This window comes from Megascapheus bottae, chromosome 14 (genome assembly GCF_031878675.1).
Source record: "Megascapheus bottae isolate mThoBot1 chromosome 14, mThoBot2.hap1, whole genome shotgun sequence".
Classification (NCBI taxonomy): Eukaryota; Metazoa; Chordata; class Mammalia; order Rodentia; family Geomyidae; genus Megascapheus; species Megascapheus bottae.
The window spans coordinates 4,287,181-4,307,147 of record NC_143522.1 but is presented as its reverse complement, the minus strand read 5'-3'; the positions used below and the strand labels follow the sequence as shown (position 1 = coordinate 4,307,147).

Here is a 19,967-nt window from a genome sequence, read left to right as displayed (position 1 = left end):
AAAAAGTTTTGGTGCTTTCAGTTGAAGTGTACTTGGCTAGATAAAATTTGTTCTAGCCATGAGATTTAAATTCACTTTCTGTGTAAACTAGATGTAATTCTTGACGTTTTTTGTTTGTTTTTGTCTGACTTCCATCCTTTGTCAGAGAATGCAAAGACAAAATAAGAATTGAGCTATTTTGCTTTGTAGTTACAAAGCTCTCTGCGTTTGGCTATTGATTCCACTGGTTACTATACACAGGCCCTTCTGGCTCCTTGCATGGGGTGTCATAGTATCTGTCTGAATTGGTAGCATATCTTCTTTTCTTGATGTCAATATCAATTTAGAAAGATCTTTTTTTCTTGGTGCTGAAGATTATTGCTTTTTTTTATTGTAATTTTTTTTATTGTAATTAGTAAAAGGGTTAGATGATATTTGCCAGATAGAAGGTGCATTAATTCACATACATTGATACCCTTTCACATGTTGAAGATTATTGCTTTTAAGGCCATATACTGAACCTGTATTTTCCCACCCAGCTATATTTCCACCTTGAAACAAAATTTATATATTTATATAAAATTTAGAATGACATCAAAATGCAGTGTACTCACAAACTGACATGTTGAATCTCCTTTATACAACTACTTAAGGTAATTAAAAATATTTTAAACAAATCAGGTACTGGTTGCTTATGCCTATAACCCTAGCTACTCTGAAGGCTGAGATCTAAGGATCTCAGTTTGAAGTGAGCCTGGACAGGAAAGTTCATGAGAATCTTACCTCCAGTAAAACCACTCAGAAACATGCATAAGCATAGCGGTGGCTAAAGTGGTAGAGCACTAGCCTTAAGCAAAGGAAGCTCAAGGCAGCACTCAGGCCCTGAATTCAAGCCCTACTTCTGGCAAAAAGAAAAAAAGAAAAGCAAGGTTGAATTTTAATTTTAAATTTTTTTCAGATAGGAAAACTTGTTATCATAAAGATCCATTATCCGAGATAATTTGTTTAGAGCCATCTAATAAAAGTTTAAGTAGTATTTTATTTGAAATGTTTAGAATTTGTGAAATAAATTTTTGAGAAAGGTGATGAACGACATACTAGATAAAAAATAAAAACAGTTGGGTGCTAGTGGCTTTTGCCTGTAATCCTAGCTACTCAGGAGACTGAAATCTGAGAGTCATGGTTCAAAGCTAGCCTGGGAGGGAAAGGCTGAGCGACGTTCATCTCCAGTTAACCACCAAAATTCCAGGAGTGGAGCTGTGGTAGAGTGTTAGCCTTGAGCATGAAAGCTCAGGAACAGTGCTGGGCCCTGCATTTAAGCCCTGTTATTGGCATTAAGCCAAACAACAAAGATACTATGACGACACACCCCAATTTAGCTCTCAGCAGCACACACACAAAAGACAGAGAATGAGAAGAAAAATGAATAAAGCATACTATGGTGGTATTGAGACAAGAAACTGGAACTTAACAGTTGTAGTTGAACTGGAACTTGAGTAGAGAAGATTCTCTCAAGTATGCCATAGAACCTGTAAAGACACAGGACAGTACATAATAGGTACACACAAACATGTATTTCCTGATTTGCTATCATTGTTCCAAAGAGGAAACTCTCTTAAGTTTCAGCCCAGTTCTTCTATAAGATATAATCAATTGTGTAACACAAACATAGATGGGAAAAAGATATTCAATGCATCATTGATAATAATTATGCAGAAGTAGAAACAATTTCTCAGCTTGTTGAGCACACTGGCCATTTCTATAGTGGGCTACTCAATCAAAAACAGAATGTGACCCGCTTTTCAGTGAGGCACATATACTGTGATAATCCCTGTAGTTCTTGAACCTGTGGTTGTTACTTTGGCAAAAAAGGCTTTTTTTGTGTGTGTGGGGGTGGGTGGGTGGGTGGGTTGGCGCCACTATAGAACGCAGTAGGATTCTCCTTATCTGTGCAGGTACCCAATGAGGACCTTGTAATGTAGCCTCCCGGGGTAAAGGTGGAGGGCAGGAGAGAGTGAAGCCATTCTTTCAGTCCTATCCCCTCAGCCCCTACCCACCCTCACCCTTCCCCTTTCTAAAATTTGTTATTTATTTGTTTGTTTTGCAAGTCCTGGGCTTGAACTCAGGACCTGTGCGCTGTCCCTGTTTTTTTCTCAAGGGGAGTGCTCTACCACTTGAGCCACAGCACCATTTCTGTCTTTTTTGTTCTTCTTCTGTGTATGTGGTACTGAGGAAATGAACTTGGGGCTTCATGCTAGCACTCTACCACTAGGCCATGCTCTCAGCTTTTGTTTTTTATTTTTTGGCTGGCCCTGGGGCTCGAACTCTGGGCCTGGGTGCTGTTACTCTGGGCTTCTTTGTGCGCAGGGCTTAGCTACAGTGCTATTTTCTGAGTAGTTTATTAGAAATTAGAATCTTTCAGACTTCCTTGCCTGGGCTGGCTTCATACTACGATCTTGAGAGTCTGGGATTACAGGTGTGGGCCCTTGTGCCTGGCTGCAGTCCCTTATTTTTATAGTACCATTAGTCCAGTTACGAGAGTTAGTCCCTAAATGCCTGAAAGGACCTACCTCTTACGTGTGTGTGTGTGTGTGTGTGTGTGTGTCTTGGGGCTTGAACTCAGGGCCTGGGTACTGTCCCTGAACTTCTTTTGCTCAAAACTAGCACTCTACCACTTGAGCCACAGCTTGACTACTCCGGACCTGAGCATTCTCCTTGGGCTACTCAAGGCTAAAGCTCTACCACTGGAAGCACGGCACCACTTCTGGCCTTTTCTATGTATGTGGTACTGAGGAATCAAACCCGGGTCTTGTGCATGCTAAGCAAGTACTCTACCATTAGGCTAGACTTCCAGCCCCTTAAAACCTTTCTAATTGGGGATTAAGCTTCTAAAGCATAAATTGTGAAGGAAGGGCACATTAAAGCCTAGCAGTATATGTGAAGAATTTGGGAAGAGATATTGTCATGTTATTGTTAATTATTTGGAAGGGTATGATTATGTTGCGGCGAGCTCCTCGACCAGCGAGGAAGAACGACCACCACGCGAGGATTCTTCTCAAATCATACTTTAATGGAGAGCCTTTTGATTGAAGGGGGAGCAGGAAGCGAAAAAGACCGAGGCATTAAAAGCAGCAGCTTATATAGGGAACAGGAACACGGATCGCTCCACCATTGGCTGCCGCCCTACAGCCACAACGAGGTGCTGCGGGATTGGCCAGGGATCATCATGTGACTCACGCATGCGCATAACTTAGGACACGTAGTCGAGCACCGCATTGCCTTATGTGAAGTCGTTTACCTCTAAGGAGTCAGGAAACGGGCGCCATCTAATGGCGTTTGTCCCGGCTCCCTACATTATGTGATGAGCTTTACTTGCTAATTTTGTCCATCTATGTATCTATTTATTTTTTAATTTAAAAATAATGATCATGGGCCGGAGAGTTTGGCCTAGTGGTAGAGTGCTTGCCTAGCATGCATGAAGACCCGGGTTCAATTCCTCGGTACCACATACATAGAAAAAAGCCAGAAGTGGTCCTGAGGCTCAAGTGGTAGAGCTCTAGCCTTGAGAAAGTCCAAGGACAGTGCTTAGGCCCTGAGCTCAAGCCCAGGACTGGCAAAAAAGAAAAGAAAAGAATGATAATAATCATGTATAGGCTGGGAATATGGTTTAGTGGTAGAGGGCTTGCCTTGCACCCATGAAGCCCTAGATTCAATTCTTCAGTGCCACATAAGCAGAAAAAACCAGAAGTGGCACTGTGGTTCAAGTGGTAGAGTGCTAGCCTTGAGCAAAACAAGCTTAGAAGCCAGACACAATGGCTCATGAGTAATCCTAGGTACTCAGGAGGCTGAGATCTGAGGATCTCGGTTCAAGGCCAAGCCAGCCTGGGCACTAAAGAATGTGAGACTCTTATCTCCAATTAACCAATAGAAAATGGGAACTGGCACTGAGTCTCCAGGGGTAGGGCAGTAGCCTTGAGCTAAAGACCTAGACCTAGATCCATGACTTAGTGTTAGAGTGCTTGCCTGGGATGCATGAAGACCCCCAGGTTCGATTCCTTGGTACCACATACATAGAGAAAGCCAGAAGTGGTGCTGTAGCTCAAGTGGTAGAGCTCTAGCCTTGAGAAAGCCCAAGGACTGTGCCCAGGCCCTGAGTTCAAGCCCCAGAACTGGCAAAAAAAGAAGAAAAAGAAAAGAAAAAACTGATCATGTATATCATAATAAGTAAAAATTGTACAGGTTTCAATTGAAAGTATGTTATCATTTTGCTTTAAAATTTTTGTAGGCCTCAGCTAATTCTTTGCATTTACTTTCCTAAGATTAGGAATGCTGCACTATTCATTTATGCCCAATATTCATTGTGTTTGCTTCCTTTCAGCATTTGGATATGCCCTTTTAAAATCCAATCCTTGGATGAATGCTTCCTGTGTTGATTCAAGTGCTTTATTCAATACCTTGAGTTATTTTTCTCCATCAGGAAGCAGTATGGATTGATGGCTAATTGTAGAAGCTGGTTTGAGTTCAGGCTCTGCTCCTTTTTATTGTGTGCCTTTGAGCAAGTTACATTAAGTACTCAATGCATCCATTTTCTTATTGGAAAGTATGTGTAAAATATCCATAGTACAATAGGAATTGCATTTTAAGGTTGAAATAAGTGAATACTGTGCTCCTAATTGTGCTGGTATGACAATAACTGCGTGTGTGTGTGTGTGTGTGTGTGTGTGTGTGTGTGTGTGTGTGTGTGTTGTGAGGCCCACATGGGCCTCACATTCTCACTTGGCTTTTTTGCTCAAAAGAGCTGGCACAGGCCTTCATTTCTAGCGTTTTCCTGGTTAATTGGAGATAAGAGTCTCACAGACTTTTCTGCCAGGACTGGCTTTGAATGGTCATCCTCAGATCTGAGTGTTTAACTTATAGATGCAAACCACCAGCATCCAGTTTTATCAGTAGCACTTTTCTTAGGATAAGCTCTTGTTTTCACGAACCATTTTTAGCTGTATTTTCTTTTAATAGTTTCATTGTGTGAAATCATATAGTGTTAGTCTGTCATGTCTTGCCAAGTATGTCAGGAACTACTTGGAATCTGATTCTTAGTCTAAAACCATTGGTGCCCTTTGGGCTTAATCTGATTTGTTTTCTCCTCAAGCTATCAGGACCTCTTAGTTGTTATGTGTGGTCTCTTTATGTCTGGGTTCTTTTCAGCAGGGCTTTGTCAATCACTTCCAGCGTTGAAAGTAAAAGTTTCGCCAGTTCCTGAACTGTATTTAGAAGGATGACAAGTGAAAGCCAGGGGTAGCATGTGTAGCTCTTCACAGAGGAGGACCAGTGGTACCTAGTGAAGCAGTCTGCAGTAGAAGGGAGCGCTGGAAACTGCAGGTCCTCTCACTAGTCAGGCCCCTGAAGGCCACTGTCCAGTAAAAAACCTGGAGATCCAGATTGTGAATGGGCCAGACAAAACAGTCTGTTCCTTGGTTTTTATTTAGAGGTTTAGTTTTTTTTTTCTTGTAGGGTTATTCTTTGATTTGCTTTGTACGCAGGAATATGACTGGCCTATTGAAATTCCATTATTTTTTTATTAAATCTGCATTTACATAACCTTCAGCATCTTCTATGTACTCATCTAAGTCTTTACACAGGAAAGCTGTCAGACATTTATTAAAGACTGTCATTTCCTCTCAGTGCACTGGTACCCATGATAATGTTGGTTTTAGAATTAGGTAACTTGGTAAAGTGCTTTCTGTAACTACAAATTGTATGCTTGTCTCTGTTTGTGAACAAATCTGCCTGTTCTTCTGTGTGAGGAGTGTTGGGATGATGGTTTTTTTCTGATTGGGAAGCAAGTGAATAGCAAACCTTGGTTGTTTCTTTGGGTGGGTTGTTGTGGCCACAGTTGAAAAGTGTTTACGGATCTGAAAAACTGTCAGTGGTTGCTAAGAGACATATAAGTCAAATATCCCCAGAAACATATGTACTGCTGGAGATTGCTATTTAGTAATTTTTACTTCATATTTGTGGTTATATTTAGCTGAAAGGTATTTGTTATTTTCATGCAAACTGTGCAGATAATGCAGCCTGTCCTTAAAAATGACCTTTTATTACTGTGTTCTTAAAAACTAAAGACAAATTGGACATAACACAAACCAAGCTGCTAAAAAAATTGTAAGCTCTTAGCCAGGTGCCAGTGACTCATGCCTGTAATCCTAGCTACACTGGAGGCTGAGATCTGAAGATTTTGGTTCAAAGCCAGCCTAGTTTTGAAGGTATTACCTCTAGTAAACTTCCCCATACCCCTCCCCCACAAGGAGGTGGGGCGATTGGAAGTAGAGCTGTAGCCTTGAACAAAGGAAGCTCAGGGACAACATCCAGGCCCTGAGTTCAAACCCTAGCTAGGACTAGTGTACACACAAATACACACAGGCAAACAGACAGACAGACCGACATGGACAGCCTGACAGACAGACACAGATACATACATACATACATATACACACTGAAAGTTCTAAACTGAAATAAATTTATAAAGCCTTGAAACTCAACTATTAATACAAGGAGCTTTTGTAAGCATGTTTCATGAGTATATCTTTTGCTTTCTCTTTTTCTGTCCCCCTTTCTTCCACTAGCCTATAGCAATTAAATCTTGAGAGAATGTATTTCTACCTGGAATTTTATCAGATAATCTATTGCCAATTGACAATAAATTGTCTTACCTTGTTTTTCTCAGCATTTAAATAAGAAATCTCTTAAAGGGCTTTGCTGCTTTAACTACTGTATCCAGAGCCAGCCTTGCCAGCACTCAGCTGGGGTGGATGCACTGAGCCTCTGTAGGAAAGAGCCCTTTCTGTGTGAGATGCTAAGTGGTTCTGCCCCCAAATTCCTTGTTTTCTTTTCTTTTTCTTTTTCTTTTTTTTTTTTTTTGGTGGGTCATGAAGCTTGAACTCTGTCTGGACGCTGTCCCTGAGCTCTTCTGCTCAACACTAACACTACCCATTGAGCCACAGCGCTACTTCTGGTTTTCTGGTGATTAATAATAGAGATAAGAGTCTCATGGACTTTTGTGCCCAGACTGGCTTCGAACCATGGTCCTCAGATCTCAGCCTCTTGAATAGCTAGGATTATAGGTGTGAACCACTGGTGCCCAGCTGATTTAAGATTTTTATTAGCATATATTATGTCTGGCACTGATGAAATTCATCCCCTTTATTCCCCTCCCTCATTTTCCCCTCCCTCTTGATTTATTTTTATGAAATTCTCCTGTCTCAGCCTCTCGAGACCTGAGCCACAGCTTCGCTTGTGGCTGTGTGGTCCTTAATTAGAGATAAAGAGTCATATAGATTTTCCTACCTAGTCTGGCTTCGAATTGCAGTCCCCAAATTCTCAGCTTCCTGAGTAGTTAGGATTACAGGCATGAGTTCCCATTTCCTTGCTGCAGCTGTTTTTTTTAATTTATTTTTATTTTTTATTTTTCTGTCAGTCCTGGGCCTTGAACTCAGGGTCTGAGCACTGTCCTTGGGCTTTCTCAAGGCTAGAGCTCTACCACTTGAGCCACCGTATCACTTCCAGCTTTTTTTTTTTTTTTTTTTTAATATGTATGTGACAGTACCGAGGAATGGAACCTGGGTCTTCGTGCGTGCTAGGCAAGCACTCTACCACTAGGCCACGCTACCGGCCAGCAGCTGGAATTTTTGGAAGTGATTTCATTGTGTAGTGCCCACTGTGACTTGGTAGACTACTTAACGGAGTGTCAAGAATACATAGATATGATGTTAATTCTATTACTTATTTAACGTTGCAAATTATCCATATTTTTAAGAGTTACTTGCATGTAATTTATATAGTAGTAATGTGATGAATATTTTGCAAAATGAGCATGCTTAGACAACAAGAACTCAGATCTAAAAAAGAGACTATTGCTGGTATTATTGGAGGCTTTTTTTTTTTTTTTTGGTCATGGGATTAGAACTCTGGTCCTGGACGTTGTCCCTGAGCTCTTCAGCTCAAGGCTTACCTTACCTCTGGAGCCACAGCCCCACTTCCCGTTTTCTAGGGATTAATGTGATTAATTAGAGTTAAGAGCCTCATTGACTTTAGTGCTGGGATGACTTTGATCTGAGATCCTCTTATCTCAGCCTCCTGACTAGCTAGGATTACAGGCATGAGCTGCCACGGTGCCTGGCTTTATTGGAAGTTTTGATGTGTGCCTCGGTTACGTAGGTTAGGTTGTTTATATACCTATATATTCTGGTGGAGCTGAGTCCTGTCTTATCCGTATATTTGGAACATAAGCAGTAGGTAGTATGGTTCAGTGTTTGAGGTAATGTCTTTAAAACCTTGAATGCCTAGGTTCAGATCCTGGCTCTACTGTTGACTAACTGCAACCCCACAGCAGGTCACTCAACTTTCTGTGCCTCATTTTCCTGATGTGTAAAACTGAGACAGCGCTACCTCATCAGAGTGGACAGACATATAATTTCTGATGATCATAGTCAGTGTTATATGTTGACAACAATTATATTTATTGTTATTACCTACCTCTTTACCAGATTAGAAATGCTTTGTCTGTCACACTTGTTAGCACTCTTTTTCCAGGGACTAGCACTGTGCCTGATACATAATCAATAACTTTTTTTTAGGACAAAATATCCAACTACTCTGGAGCTGAGGTAGGAAAAAAAGAAGGAAGAATTTTAAATAATGCGATAACATTCTTAAATTCTTCACTGCAACTGCCACTGACATCTACCCTGTCTTTTCCCTCACAACAGCTTTTGGAGCTGTTTGACAGTGAAGACCCTCGGGAGCGGGACTACTTAAAAACAGTCTTACACAGAATTTATGGCAAGTTTCTTGGTCTTAGAGCATTTATCCGAAAACAGATTAACAATATTTTTCTAAGGTAAGTGGAGGGTGGGGGAGCAGGAGAAGCAAAATGGATGTTTTCATAGAAGTATTAAGTACACTTCCCATATGTAAACCCACCGCACTGACTATTCTGTTGCCTCCCCTCCCCAGGTTTGTTTATGAAACGGAACACTTCAATGGTGTAGCTGAACTGCTGGAAATATTAGGAAGGTGAGCACTTGTTACCTAGTTGCTCATCTCAGGTAAATATCATTCTAAAGATGAGACTCAAGCTAAGTAGAGAAAACAAGGAACATTTCCCAAACAGAAAGGTTGTATTTCAGGAGGAAGCTTAGCAAGGGAGGCAATTACATGGAGGAGGAGGAAGGAAAAATAAAAGATGCTGATAAAGTTTTTGGGCTAGGCATTGTAGCTCATACTTGTATTCCTAGCTACTCAGGAAAGGCTATAAGACGCTTTATTTCCACTTAAACACCCAAAAGTTGAAAGTGGAGCTGTCATTCAAGCAGTAGCCGCGAGTATCCAGACCCTGGGCAAAAAAATGTTTTGGGGAGCAATCTGGCTTGTTTTAAGAGCACAGGAGCCTTTGTTGAGTGCTCATAGGCAAACTTAGTTTTTCTTAAACTCCTTTCCTACTTCAGTATAGTTGGAAGTTAACTACAAAGCATTGATGAAGTGGGCTTGGGTATGTGGTGGCTATGTGTCTGGTCCTGTAATGGAAGCTGATTGAGATTTACCAGTCCCATCAGGTTAGTTGGTGGTAGACAGTGCTGGCTGTGCTTGCATTGCTAATTTGTATCTCCTCTCCTTTTCCCTAGTATTATCAATGGCTTTGCTTTACCTCTTAAGGCGGAACACAAACAGTTCCTGGTGAAGGTGCTGATTCCTTTGCACACCGTCAGGAGCTTGTCACTCTTCCATGCCCAGGTAGAATTTGCAGGACTGCCTTTTTTTTTTTTTTTAGTTGTATACCTCAGACTGAGCTTGAGCTTTTGATCCTCCTGCCCCAGCCTCATCAGTGCTGCAATTAGAAGCATGCATGTACTTTACAGCTACTTTTGAAGCAAAATGAAAAGTTTGTACACTCTGTTCTTTTGATATTAGTATTTCCTTAATTTTGTAATCCTAGCTATTCAGGAGGCTGAGATCTGGGGATCTTGAAAGCCAGCCGAGGGAGGAAAGTTCATGATACTCTTATCCTCAGCAAATTACTCAGAAAAAGTTGCAAGTGGCACTGTGGCTCAAGTGGTAGAGTGCTAGTCTTGAACCAAAGAAGCTCAGGGACAGTGTCTAGAGTCTGAGTTCAAGCCCCAGGACTGACCAAAAATAAATAAATAAATAAATGAAAGTACTTAAACTTGTTTCAGTTTAAGATGTGATTTCCTCAGTTATTGCCGGAATTTTGTTCCAGAGGCCGCAGCAATAGGTGAAAATCCAAGAAGCAGCAGCATCATATAGTTGTCCCGCACCCACATTACAGTTCACTTATTGGTACTTAGCAAATTTTCACCTATCCTGGGAGGCTCTGCAATGTAGCTCCTGCAATAGGTGAGCTATTTAGGTATCATTTAAAACAAAAACAAAAACAAAAGCCATGCAATACAGTGAACCCACAATAAGCAAGCTCGGATATAGTGAGGGATGACTAAACTTTCCAAGGAAAAGTGTTTTTCTTTCCTCTATGCTTTTCATTAGTTCATTAGAATTCTTCTGGAGCCACTTTTTGGCTTGTAAAAGCAGCTTTTAGCTAAATGCATATCTCCATTCCCAGCTATTCTGGAGGCTGAGGTAGGAAGTTCACTTAAGCCTAGGAGTTCAAGACCAGTCTGGGGTAGCATACTGAGATGCCATCTTGCTGAAGGAGGGGCAAAAGAAGTAAATAAAAAGCTCTTCATTTTGCTTGATTAAGTTTACTTTTATTGTAGTTCAAATGAACTGATTGGGGAATTAAACCCAGAATACACAAATTGAAACCAGAGAGTAATAGATTTTAATACTCATTTGCATCCTTAGTATATAAGATATAAACTTTTGTCTCTTTTGCTTCTTTAGTTGGCATATTGTATAGTACAATTTCTGGAAAAAGACCCATCACTCACAGAACCAGTAAGTGTTTCTGTTGTAGTTTCAAAAAACTTCAGAAAAACCGCTTTTCCTAAACCTGTATCTGAAAAGTTATATACCTCTCTTTTTTTCCTCTTTTAGGTTATTAGGGGGTTAATGAAATTTTGGCCTAAAACATGCAGTCAAAAAGAGGTAAGCACCTACTCTCAACTATCAGTAGCTTACTGAGAATAACTTAAACTTGCAAGGGCCAGACACTGGTCTAAATACGTAAAATCACATCTTTCTAGTTATACTGGCTCATGTCTGTAAACCCATGTACTCAGGAGCAGCATGGAAGGGTTTCAGTTTGAGTTCAACCCAAACAAAAACATGAAACCCTGTATCAAAACAATAAAATTCCCTCCCCCCACCCCAACAAAAAGGGCCTGAGAATGGATCTAAACCCAGTATCATCAAACACACACCAAAATAAATCAAAGCACAGTTATAATTCCATCTAAACCTTGTAGCTCTACGAGGCAGGGCTATCAGTAGTCTCATTTTACTAGAGATGAAATTGAGTCTTGGAGAGGTTAAGTACTCCTTCAGGCACACCAGAGGAAAGTGGGTGAGTAGGTCAGGAGATGCCTTCAAATGCTGGTCCAGCAGGCTTTAGCCCGTGCTGCTTATCCTCAGACCAAACTGTTGTCATTTGTCACTTTCCTTGTGACCTCCTGCATAACCCAGGGATGGTGCTATCAGTGTAGAGTTGTTAGAGCAACCTACTGAAATCTCCATTTTAAACCACAGAATTATAGATGGAACCTTACTTTGCATTATCTCAATATACAGCACAACTTTAGCTTCAGCCATTTACAGTTGGTGCTGAAAGGTTCTGGCCTATAATCATTTGGACCTTTGCTGAGACCTGAGTAGGCAGGAATTGTGGAAAGCACTGAGTCTCCAGCAGGAAGCTTGAATGGAGTCTCTTGGTTCCATTCCAGCCCTGCAGCCATTCCTCTGAAAGATTAGGAAGCTGGGGGCATGGTGGCTCACACCTGTATTCCTAGCTACTCAGAAGGCTGAGATCTGAGGATCAAGGTTCAAAGCCAGCCCGGGCACAAAAGGACCTGAGATTTTTTTTATCTCCAATTAACCTTTAGAAAATGGGAAGTGGGGCTTGACTCAAGGGTAGGTCCATAGCCTTGAGCTGAAGAGCTCAGGGACAGTGCCCAGGCCAAGTTCAAGCCCCATGACTCTTCCTCCCCCCCCCCCCCTTGCCAGTTGTGGGGCTTGAACTCAGGGCCTGAGCAATTGTCTTTGAGCCACTGCACCACTTCCAGCTTTTTTTCCTGTGTATGTGGTGCTGAGGAATCGATCCTGGGTGTTCGTGCGTGCTAGGCAAACACTCTACCACTAGGCCAAACTCCTTTCTTTTTTCTTCCTCTCTTTTTTTCCCTGGGCCTTGGTCACTGTCTCTGAACTTTTGTGCTTAGTGATGCTAGTCCTCTGTCAACTTTGAGCCACAGCGCCATTTCTGCCTTTTGAGTAATTAATTGGAGGTTAGTGTTTCTTGTACTTTAGTGCCTGGGTTGGCTTTGTTTTGAATCACAATCCTCATATCTCAGCCTCCTGAGTAACGAGGATACAGGCGTGAGCCTTTAGTGCTTGGCTCATCATATTTCTTACTACTATTAGGTGAAATTAAACTGTATCACTCCCTACTTACCCCATGCATCTCAGGTTCTAAAAGCATTGTCATTTTTTTTTTGTTACTGAATACTTAGTTTTCTTCCATAGTTATTCCTCATGGCTAAATAGGTAACCCGTTTTTGTCATCACTTTTCTGTTGTATATAATACATTTAACCAAATCTATTATTAATCTGATTCCCTTTTGAGATCTGAAAATGCATTTCTCTAGGCACATAACACAGGAGCCATGAGAGTTATTGTCTTTTGTGGAGAGCAGTTGTGTGTGTGTGTGTGTGTGTGTGCGTGTGCGTGTGCGTGCGCGTGTGTGTACGCATGCATGCATGCATGCAAGGGTAAGCATAAGCATAGAGAATAGGTCAATGTATGCAGATTGCTTTACTATGATACATTCATGTGGAAGAGTGAGTGTATTCTTGTCTCTTGCACTTTTGCTGTTTTGCTAATGTTTGTAAAGGAGCAGCAGGGAGTTGTGCTTGGTCACTGTTGTTTAAAACAACACTGGTGGTGAGATTGCTGGGCCTGCTAGCAATCCAGAGAGGGTCTGCCGGGAGCGTCCTAGGTCTGGTGTAGCATGCTAAGGCCCTGGGTCAAAGTAAGAATACTTATAGGAACTTAGTTTTAACAAAATATATTTTATGGTAAATTCTTTGTAGAAGGAGCATCCCCAATGGACATGGGATAATGTCTATTCATTTGTTTTTGCTTTTATACATATACCTTTCTTAAGATTGTGTAAACTCATTAGTCTTCATTGAACCTGTGATTTTTTTTTTTTAAGCTTACATTTCATGTTTTGCCTCTACTTACAGGTCATGTTCCTTGGGGAACTTGAAGAAATTTTGGATGTGATTGAACCTTCACAATTCGTTAAAATTCAAGAACCTTTATTTAAACAGATTGCCAAGTGTGTATCTAGCCCCCATTTTCAGGTTAGTAGAAGACACAAACCAAAGGGACCTATACAACCTTGATTATTTTGGTTCAGTTTCATTGTTAAAGTATCATGACCCCTGGCTGCATGGTTTTATTTACTATTTGTCTATATGATTGTAGTCTTTTTAATAGTAACCACTGATTATGGCCACGTGCCACCAAGCATGCTCTGTGACACCCTGCAAAAAAGACATGCTGGCTTTCAGGTTCACACAGGTGAATATCAGCTTGCTGAGTAAGAAGTGGCCTGTCTAGGTTTCTGTACTGTGCAGGAAAGAATGCCAAATAATGTTTAAAAAGGAAAAGACAAACTTAGAGTTCTGTACTGTGCTAGGTTTTTACGTATGTTGTTTGTTTATAAGTGTCATATTATCCTATGATTATCACATCCTTATTACATTATCTGTTTGTCCAGTTTTTGAGATGAGGCTCAAGATCCTAATGTTGTAGGGAATGGAGTTAAATTTTGATCTTGGCTGTAGCTTCTTGGTGAAGCTCTGCCTTCCTATGGACTGCTCTGCCTCCTTGTGGCTGCTCAGGGGAATCACAGGGAAGGTGAGCCTGAGTGTCTGTGCTTACTATGGCCCTTACTGCTGGGCTGTAGAACCCATCCGGGAAAGAAGAAAGGAAGGTCAAGGTTGAACAAATATTTTGTCTTGTCTTCTGACTATCTCACGAAAGGTCCATCTCACAAACCTGGAGGGTTGACTGCATGCTGTTTGTCATTTTGAAGAGATTGCGTATATCACTGAAGCACTTAAAGGAATCACTGGATAGTAGACCTTCCCCTAAGTTGTCAGTCAGAGACACTGGTTATTATATTCATTCATTCATTCATTCATTCATTCATTCATTCATTCATTCATGCCTGTTAGCTGGGGCTTAACCTCAGGCCTTGGGCTCTGTTCTTGGGTGCCACTTCTGTTTTTTTCGGTGTATGTGGTACTGAGAAATCAAACCTGCAGTTTCATGCATGCTAGGCAAGCACTCTGACACTAAGCCACATTCCTGGCCCCCATTTTTTTTTTTAATCTAAAGTTATAAGCAGACATAGAGGAGAAGATAAAGTAAGGGAGAGAAAGTACAATTTTTTTTCTTTCAGTTATTGAACCACTTCAGAACTTTCTAGAGCTTTTAAAATGTGATTAATAATTTTACTTTTGATTGCACTATTTATAATGCTTTTGTTAGGAAGGTTGTAATTAATTTTTGTTTTCTTCTTCCACAGGTGGCAGAAAGGGCCCTCTATTATTGGAATAATGAATACATTATGAGTTTGATAGAAGAAAACTCTAACGTCATCCTTCCCATCATGTTTTCCAGTCTTTATAGGATTTCAAAAGAGCATTGGAATCCGTAGGTTTTTCAATATCCTTCTTCCTTCCACTTCTCTTCTTCTCTCTTCCCTCCCTTTTCTTTGCTCTTCTTTCTTTTACTTCTTCCTCTTTTGTTTAATAAACTCTCTTGAATGCTCAGTGGCAGCTACTACGTTGTTAAAATACCTATTGACCAGGGGCTGGGAGTTTGGCTTAGTGGTAGAGTGCTTGCCTAGCATGCACGAATACCCGGTACCACATACATAGAAAAAAGCTGGAAGTGGTGCTGAGGCTCAAGTGGTAGAGCTCTAGCCTTGAGAAAGTCCAAGGACAGTGCTCAGGCCCTGAGCCCAAGCCCAAGCCCGGCCAAACAAAACAAAACAAAACCTATTGACCTGTGTGTGATGGAAGCCTGAGATATTTTGAGGATATGCTAGCGCCATCTCTGGTAGTAGGGCTTAAGTGGATCTTGAAGGGATTTGTTCATTCATAAGAAGGCACAAAACTAGTCAGGTGCAGTGGCTCACATCTGTAATTCTAACTACTTGGGGACTGGAAGGATCAAGGATCTGGCCAGCCCTGTCCAGGCTCTCTTCAACAAAGAACCAGATACAGTGGCATGTACTTGTTATCCTAGCTTTATAGGAAGTCTGATTTGGGCTAAAATAGGTAGACTGTACCCAGGCACATGCCTTGGCAAAAAATGAAACGCTGTATCGAAAATAACTAGTGAGCTAGGAATGTGACTGGCAGGCTCAGAATGTAGCTTAGTGGTAGAATGATTGCCTAGCTTGTATGAAGCTCTTGATTTGATTCCTCAGTACCACATAAACAGGAAAAGCCAAAAGTGGCACTGTGGCTTGTGGTAGAGTGCTAGCCTTGACCAAAAGAATCTCAAGGACAGTGCTTAGGCCCTGAGTTCAAGCTCGAGCACTGGCGAAAAAAAGGACAAATAAACAACTAGCAAAAATCAGGGCTGGGTATGTGCCTCAGTGGTAATCACTAGTGCCTAGCAAGCAAGAGGACTGAGCTCAACTTCTAGTACTGGGAAAATCACAAATGTAAAAGGCACACAGCTGTTAAAAAGTGCCTGCTAAGTTCTGAGACGTGTGAGGTTGAGCAGACAAATCATGAGGTGTTTGGGGGGTGGTTTCTGGAAGATGAAATAATGAAAGATTTTAAGGTAGGAAATGGTCTGAATAGATTAACACTTTGTAACAAGATCGAGTTAGTTCCTAATAACCAGTTCAACCATCAGATTCTATAGAAGAAATTTAAGTTTAAGAAGAAGTTTAATTCAGCCCTAGGTCAGGCGTTCTGTGGCCTTATACGTTTCTCTGTATAATAGAAGGAAAACTTTATATGGCATTAAAAGTTAGTAGCTAGAATTCAGTATATAGTATGCTTGTCTTCAGAATTTTTGTTAGACGGATGGCCTCCTGAGGATCCGGCCAGGTCAAGAGGAGGTCTGTAATGCTCTGTATCCTGTACTTAGAGCTCCTTCTCCATCCCCACCCCTGAAGGAAGGCCCTTCTAGAATCTTAATTGAACACTTAAATTCTCCTTCCTTTCATGTAAATGCTTTATTTAACATATGCCTTAGCTTTTGCTGATGTTGTCTGAGCCTATTGGAAGCATATTGCTTACAAAGTAGATGCAAGGTTGTATATTTTTGCAAAGGGCAAAGCTACTTAGACTCTTTTGTCTGGGGTGTATGTAGCATGCCTCCTATTGTCTAAGAGCTTATTCTTCTACTTGATAAAAATGGGCCACCATTTAGGCTGCTTAGCTTAGGCTGATTAGAGCAGCTGCAGCAGCTGGCCAGTTACCAGGAGGAACTTAAGCAGGAGTAGATGCACTGATTAAATCACAACCTGAACAATTGCTTATATTAAATTGCCCAGCTTAAGCGAAATGGATAGACCTAGAACAAATCATGTTAAGTGAGGTAAGCCAAACTCAGAGAGACAAATAGTGCATATTTTCTCTCCTATGCAGAAGCTAGATTTAAATAGCTCGGGACATGATAAATGATGTAGGACTGTAGGCATTTACACACAGTGAGACTAAAGGAGGATACACGATGCCTGGGTGTTTTTGATCATATTAAATTATATTTATTGAAATGAACCCCAGGGAATGCAAGAGAGTTTTTTCCTTTCTGTTTTCTTTTCCTTTTTGTCTTGTCTGTTTATCTGGTGGGGGGGCACAGAAATAAAGGGTGGACAAATGCAGAAGTGGTTCTTTCTAGATACTATGCTGACAATGAACTGTATAACTTGTGCATGAAGACAGGAGGGAAAAACTCTGGGAGAGAGCAAGGGAAGGAGTGACGTTGTCAAAAAGAGAAATATACTCTTACCTGACTTATGTAACAATTTTAAAAAATAGATAAATCGCCCAGCTTCTAGAAGCTTGATATCATGTTTTTGAGTATGAATAATTATTGTATAGTGCATACCTACATACATGTATATGTGTATATTAATCTATCTCAGTTTACATGTATATATTCTAAAATTTTATGCAAATGAAAGTCTGTCACGGTAGTCCTTTCACAAATGCTTATTTTAGGGTTATTTAATATTTCTTCCCCCTCCCCCCTTTCTTTTTTGACTGGTCTGGGCCCAGGTGCTGTCCCTGAGCCTCTTTGGCTCAAGGCTAGTGCTCTAACACTTGAGCCACATTGCCACTTCTGACTTTTTCTGAGTAGTTTGTTGGAGGTATGTCTCTCAAGGACTTTCCTGCCTGGGCCAGCTTCACGTGACAATCCTCAGATCTCAGCTTCCTGAGTTTCTGGGATTACAGGCATGAGCCACTGGTACCTGGCTTAGACCTGCCTTTTCGTTCAATAAAGTTTCATCAGATGACCATAGGCTAGTTTGTTCTGGGTACTAATATTTTAGAAAGGGAAAATTAAATTTTTTTCTTTTGAATTCTGCCACCACTTAAGAGGAATGTAAATCTCTACATAAAAACGAACTACAGGTTGTTTCTAGTCGGTCCTATGACCCAAGGGCTGAAAGGGGAATGCAATAAGGAACAAGTTGAGACGAAAGTTGTACTTCCCATTGTGTAAGGCTAACCATGCCCCTTCTCTGCTCACAGGGCTATCGTGGCGTTAGTGTACAATGTATTGAAGGCATTCATGGAAATGAACAGCACCATGTTTGACGAGCTGACAGCCACATACAAGTCAGATCGTCAGCGGTAACTTTTTAAAGCTTTTTTGTCTGCTGTGCATAAATCCTTTGAGTTCTTTCCTTGTTTGTTGCTGAAGTTGCTTAGATGCATACTAAATCCCAAGTTTGTTTCTGTATTCATTTTTGCATGCTCAGTAGCTGTGTCTTTATTAGTGTCTTACCAAGTACTAAAGCTTGTGGCAGGTAGTCTTCTTTTAATGAAGTCGGCCTTCCTTCCTTTATTTCAATTTTGCCTCAGGGTTAAGAGCCTGGCACATAGCTGGTATTCAGGAGCACTTGTGGAGACTGTCAGGTAGCTTGTTCTCTGGATTCACTTCCATGGCTAGCTTACTTGAACTGGATGCGGGCTAATGCTGTGCTTTTCTCCAACAGCAGGATTAATAAGGCTCTGTTTGTCTAGCTTTTTCGTATTTAACTTACTTTGTGTTCTACAACCCAAAAATCCATTATAATTTAAAGGGAAATGAAAATAATTCGAAGGATAATAGTCTGGTACTCGAAATGTTTAAGACTTGAAGGGAGCAAAAACCAGAGGAAACTTCTGTTGTAAAAACTTATGAAAGCCTTTTTGCTTTCATTTACATGAGACTTTTTATTGAATCATATTATTCTTTGTCTAATATGTCCAACTTTCCAAAAGACATACATGGAGAGATGAAGGAAAGTCTACAGAGAGCTATCAGTAGCTGGGTCTGTGGCTGTACCTCAAAGCAAATGCTGGCATTACAGAACCATGGACCTTCCAAGAACACAAGAGCTATGTGCGCATGTTCAGACCCAAGAACTTGCTGACTCTCTTGCCCTAAACTCGGTGTGACTTCCTTGCTTCTTTGTGTTGCCTGATTTTGAATGTGATACTCATGTTGTATTGATAATAAAGTCAATGGGGGGAAAGGTTTGATGGCAGAGGGCAAAGATCCATTGCAGGGATAGCTTTTAAGTGTGGGACATGCTATGACACACTTACAGCTTAAATAACTTATAGTTCATTGCGTTAGCAAATCATTAAACTTGTAATAGCCCTCCTTGCCTCAAACTTAAAATCTTGTTTAAAATGTTAATTTTCAAAAAGGGCTGAGGGGAACCATTAAAAGGTGCATAGTGTGTGGCATTTTGTCTTTTAGAACTATGAAAAGCTCATTGTTGTTATTAGCAAGGACTAAATCTGTAAATCCTATCAAGAATACTGAAGAACCTGGAAGTATGGTTTAGTGGTAGGCAAGCTAGTCCTGTGTTCAGTTTCCAGCACTGGGCCTAAGTGGGGGTGTGGGGGCCGGGGGTGCGGGGAGACCAGGGATGCATTTGGTTCATTTGTTTTCTGACATTTACCTAATCCCTTGAATAATACAAGAGTTAACTAAGGGGATCAGAAATAGGCAACTATGAGCTTGGTTTTGATATTCTGGCATGTTAAAACAGCTGATCATGACTGGACTATCTTAACAAGACAAGAGTTTGTTAAAGCAGAGGTAACACTTTGTCAGTGAGCAACAGAAGGTTGCACCAAGCAGATGGAAACATTGCTTTCTTCATGGATGTGGGAATGAAGAGATCGATATGATTCTGTCAGAGAAGAACCCAATGGAACACTTCCCTTCTGGATGGCAGGGAGCTCTGGTTTCGGTTCAGAGCAGATTTTTAGGTGTTACAAATCCCCACATGGTGGGTGGAATAAGTAGTTAACTCTATGAGCTATATGTGCCAACGCTGTGAGGTTCGTGTGCCAACATGAGTGCTGTGCAAAATGGAAATGGAAAGATGGTTTGACAGAATCCTCAACTAACCGTGTGGTTAAGTCTTAAAATCCTCACCTACAGGGAGAGAGAAAGTGGGAGAGGATAAGGGTGACAGTATCAGAAATATTTGGAATTTTCAAAGCTAAAGTTGTCAGTCTGAAAACTATATAAGTAATCATA

At 40.9% G+C, this 19,967-nt stretch overlaps 1 protein-coding gene across 3 annotated transcripts in view; it reads left to right on the top strand.

Annotated features, from left to right (window-relative positions):
* Positions 1 to 19,967, top strand: part of Ppp2r5e (protein phosphatase 2 regulatory subunit B'epsilon) — a 116,929-nt gene that overhangs the window by 90,360 nt on the left and 6,602 nt on the right. For 2 of the 3 annotated variants that reach the window (XM_090344245.1, XM_090344246.1), the window contains exons 6-13: positions 8,742 to 8,872; positions 8,989 to 9,048; positions 9,657 to 9,765; positions 10,891 to 10,944; positions 11,044 to 11,094; positions 13,409 to 13,528; positions 14,761 to 14,888; positions 17,957 to 18,058. In XM_090344245.1, the coding sequence (XP_090200371.1) occupies positions 8,742 to 8,872; positions 8,989 to 9,048; positions 9,657 to 9,765; positions 10,891 to 10,944; positions 11,044 to 11,094; positions 13,409 to 13,528; positions 14,761 to 14,888; positions 17,957 to 18,058 (755 nt within the window). The remainder of the gene's footprint in view (positions 1 to 8,741; positions 8,873 to 8,988; positions 9,049 to 9,656; positions 9,766 to 10,890; positions 10,945 to 11,043; positions 11,095 to 13,408; positions 13,529 to 14,760; positions 14,889 to 17,956; positions 18,059 to 19,967) is intronic. The other variant, XM_090344247.1, reaches the window with a different exon arrangement.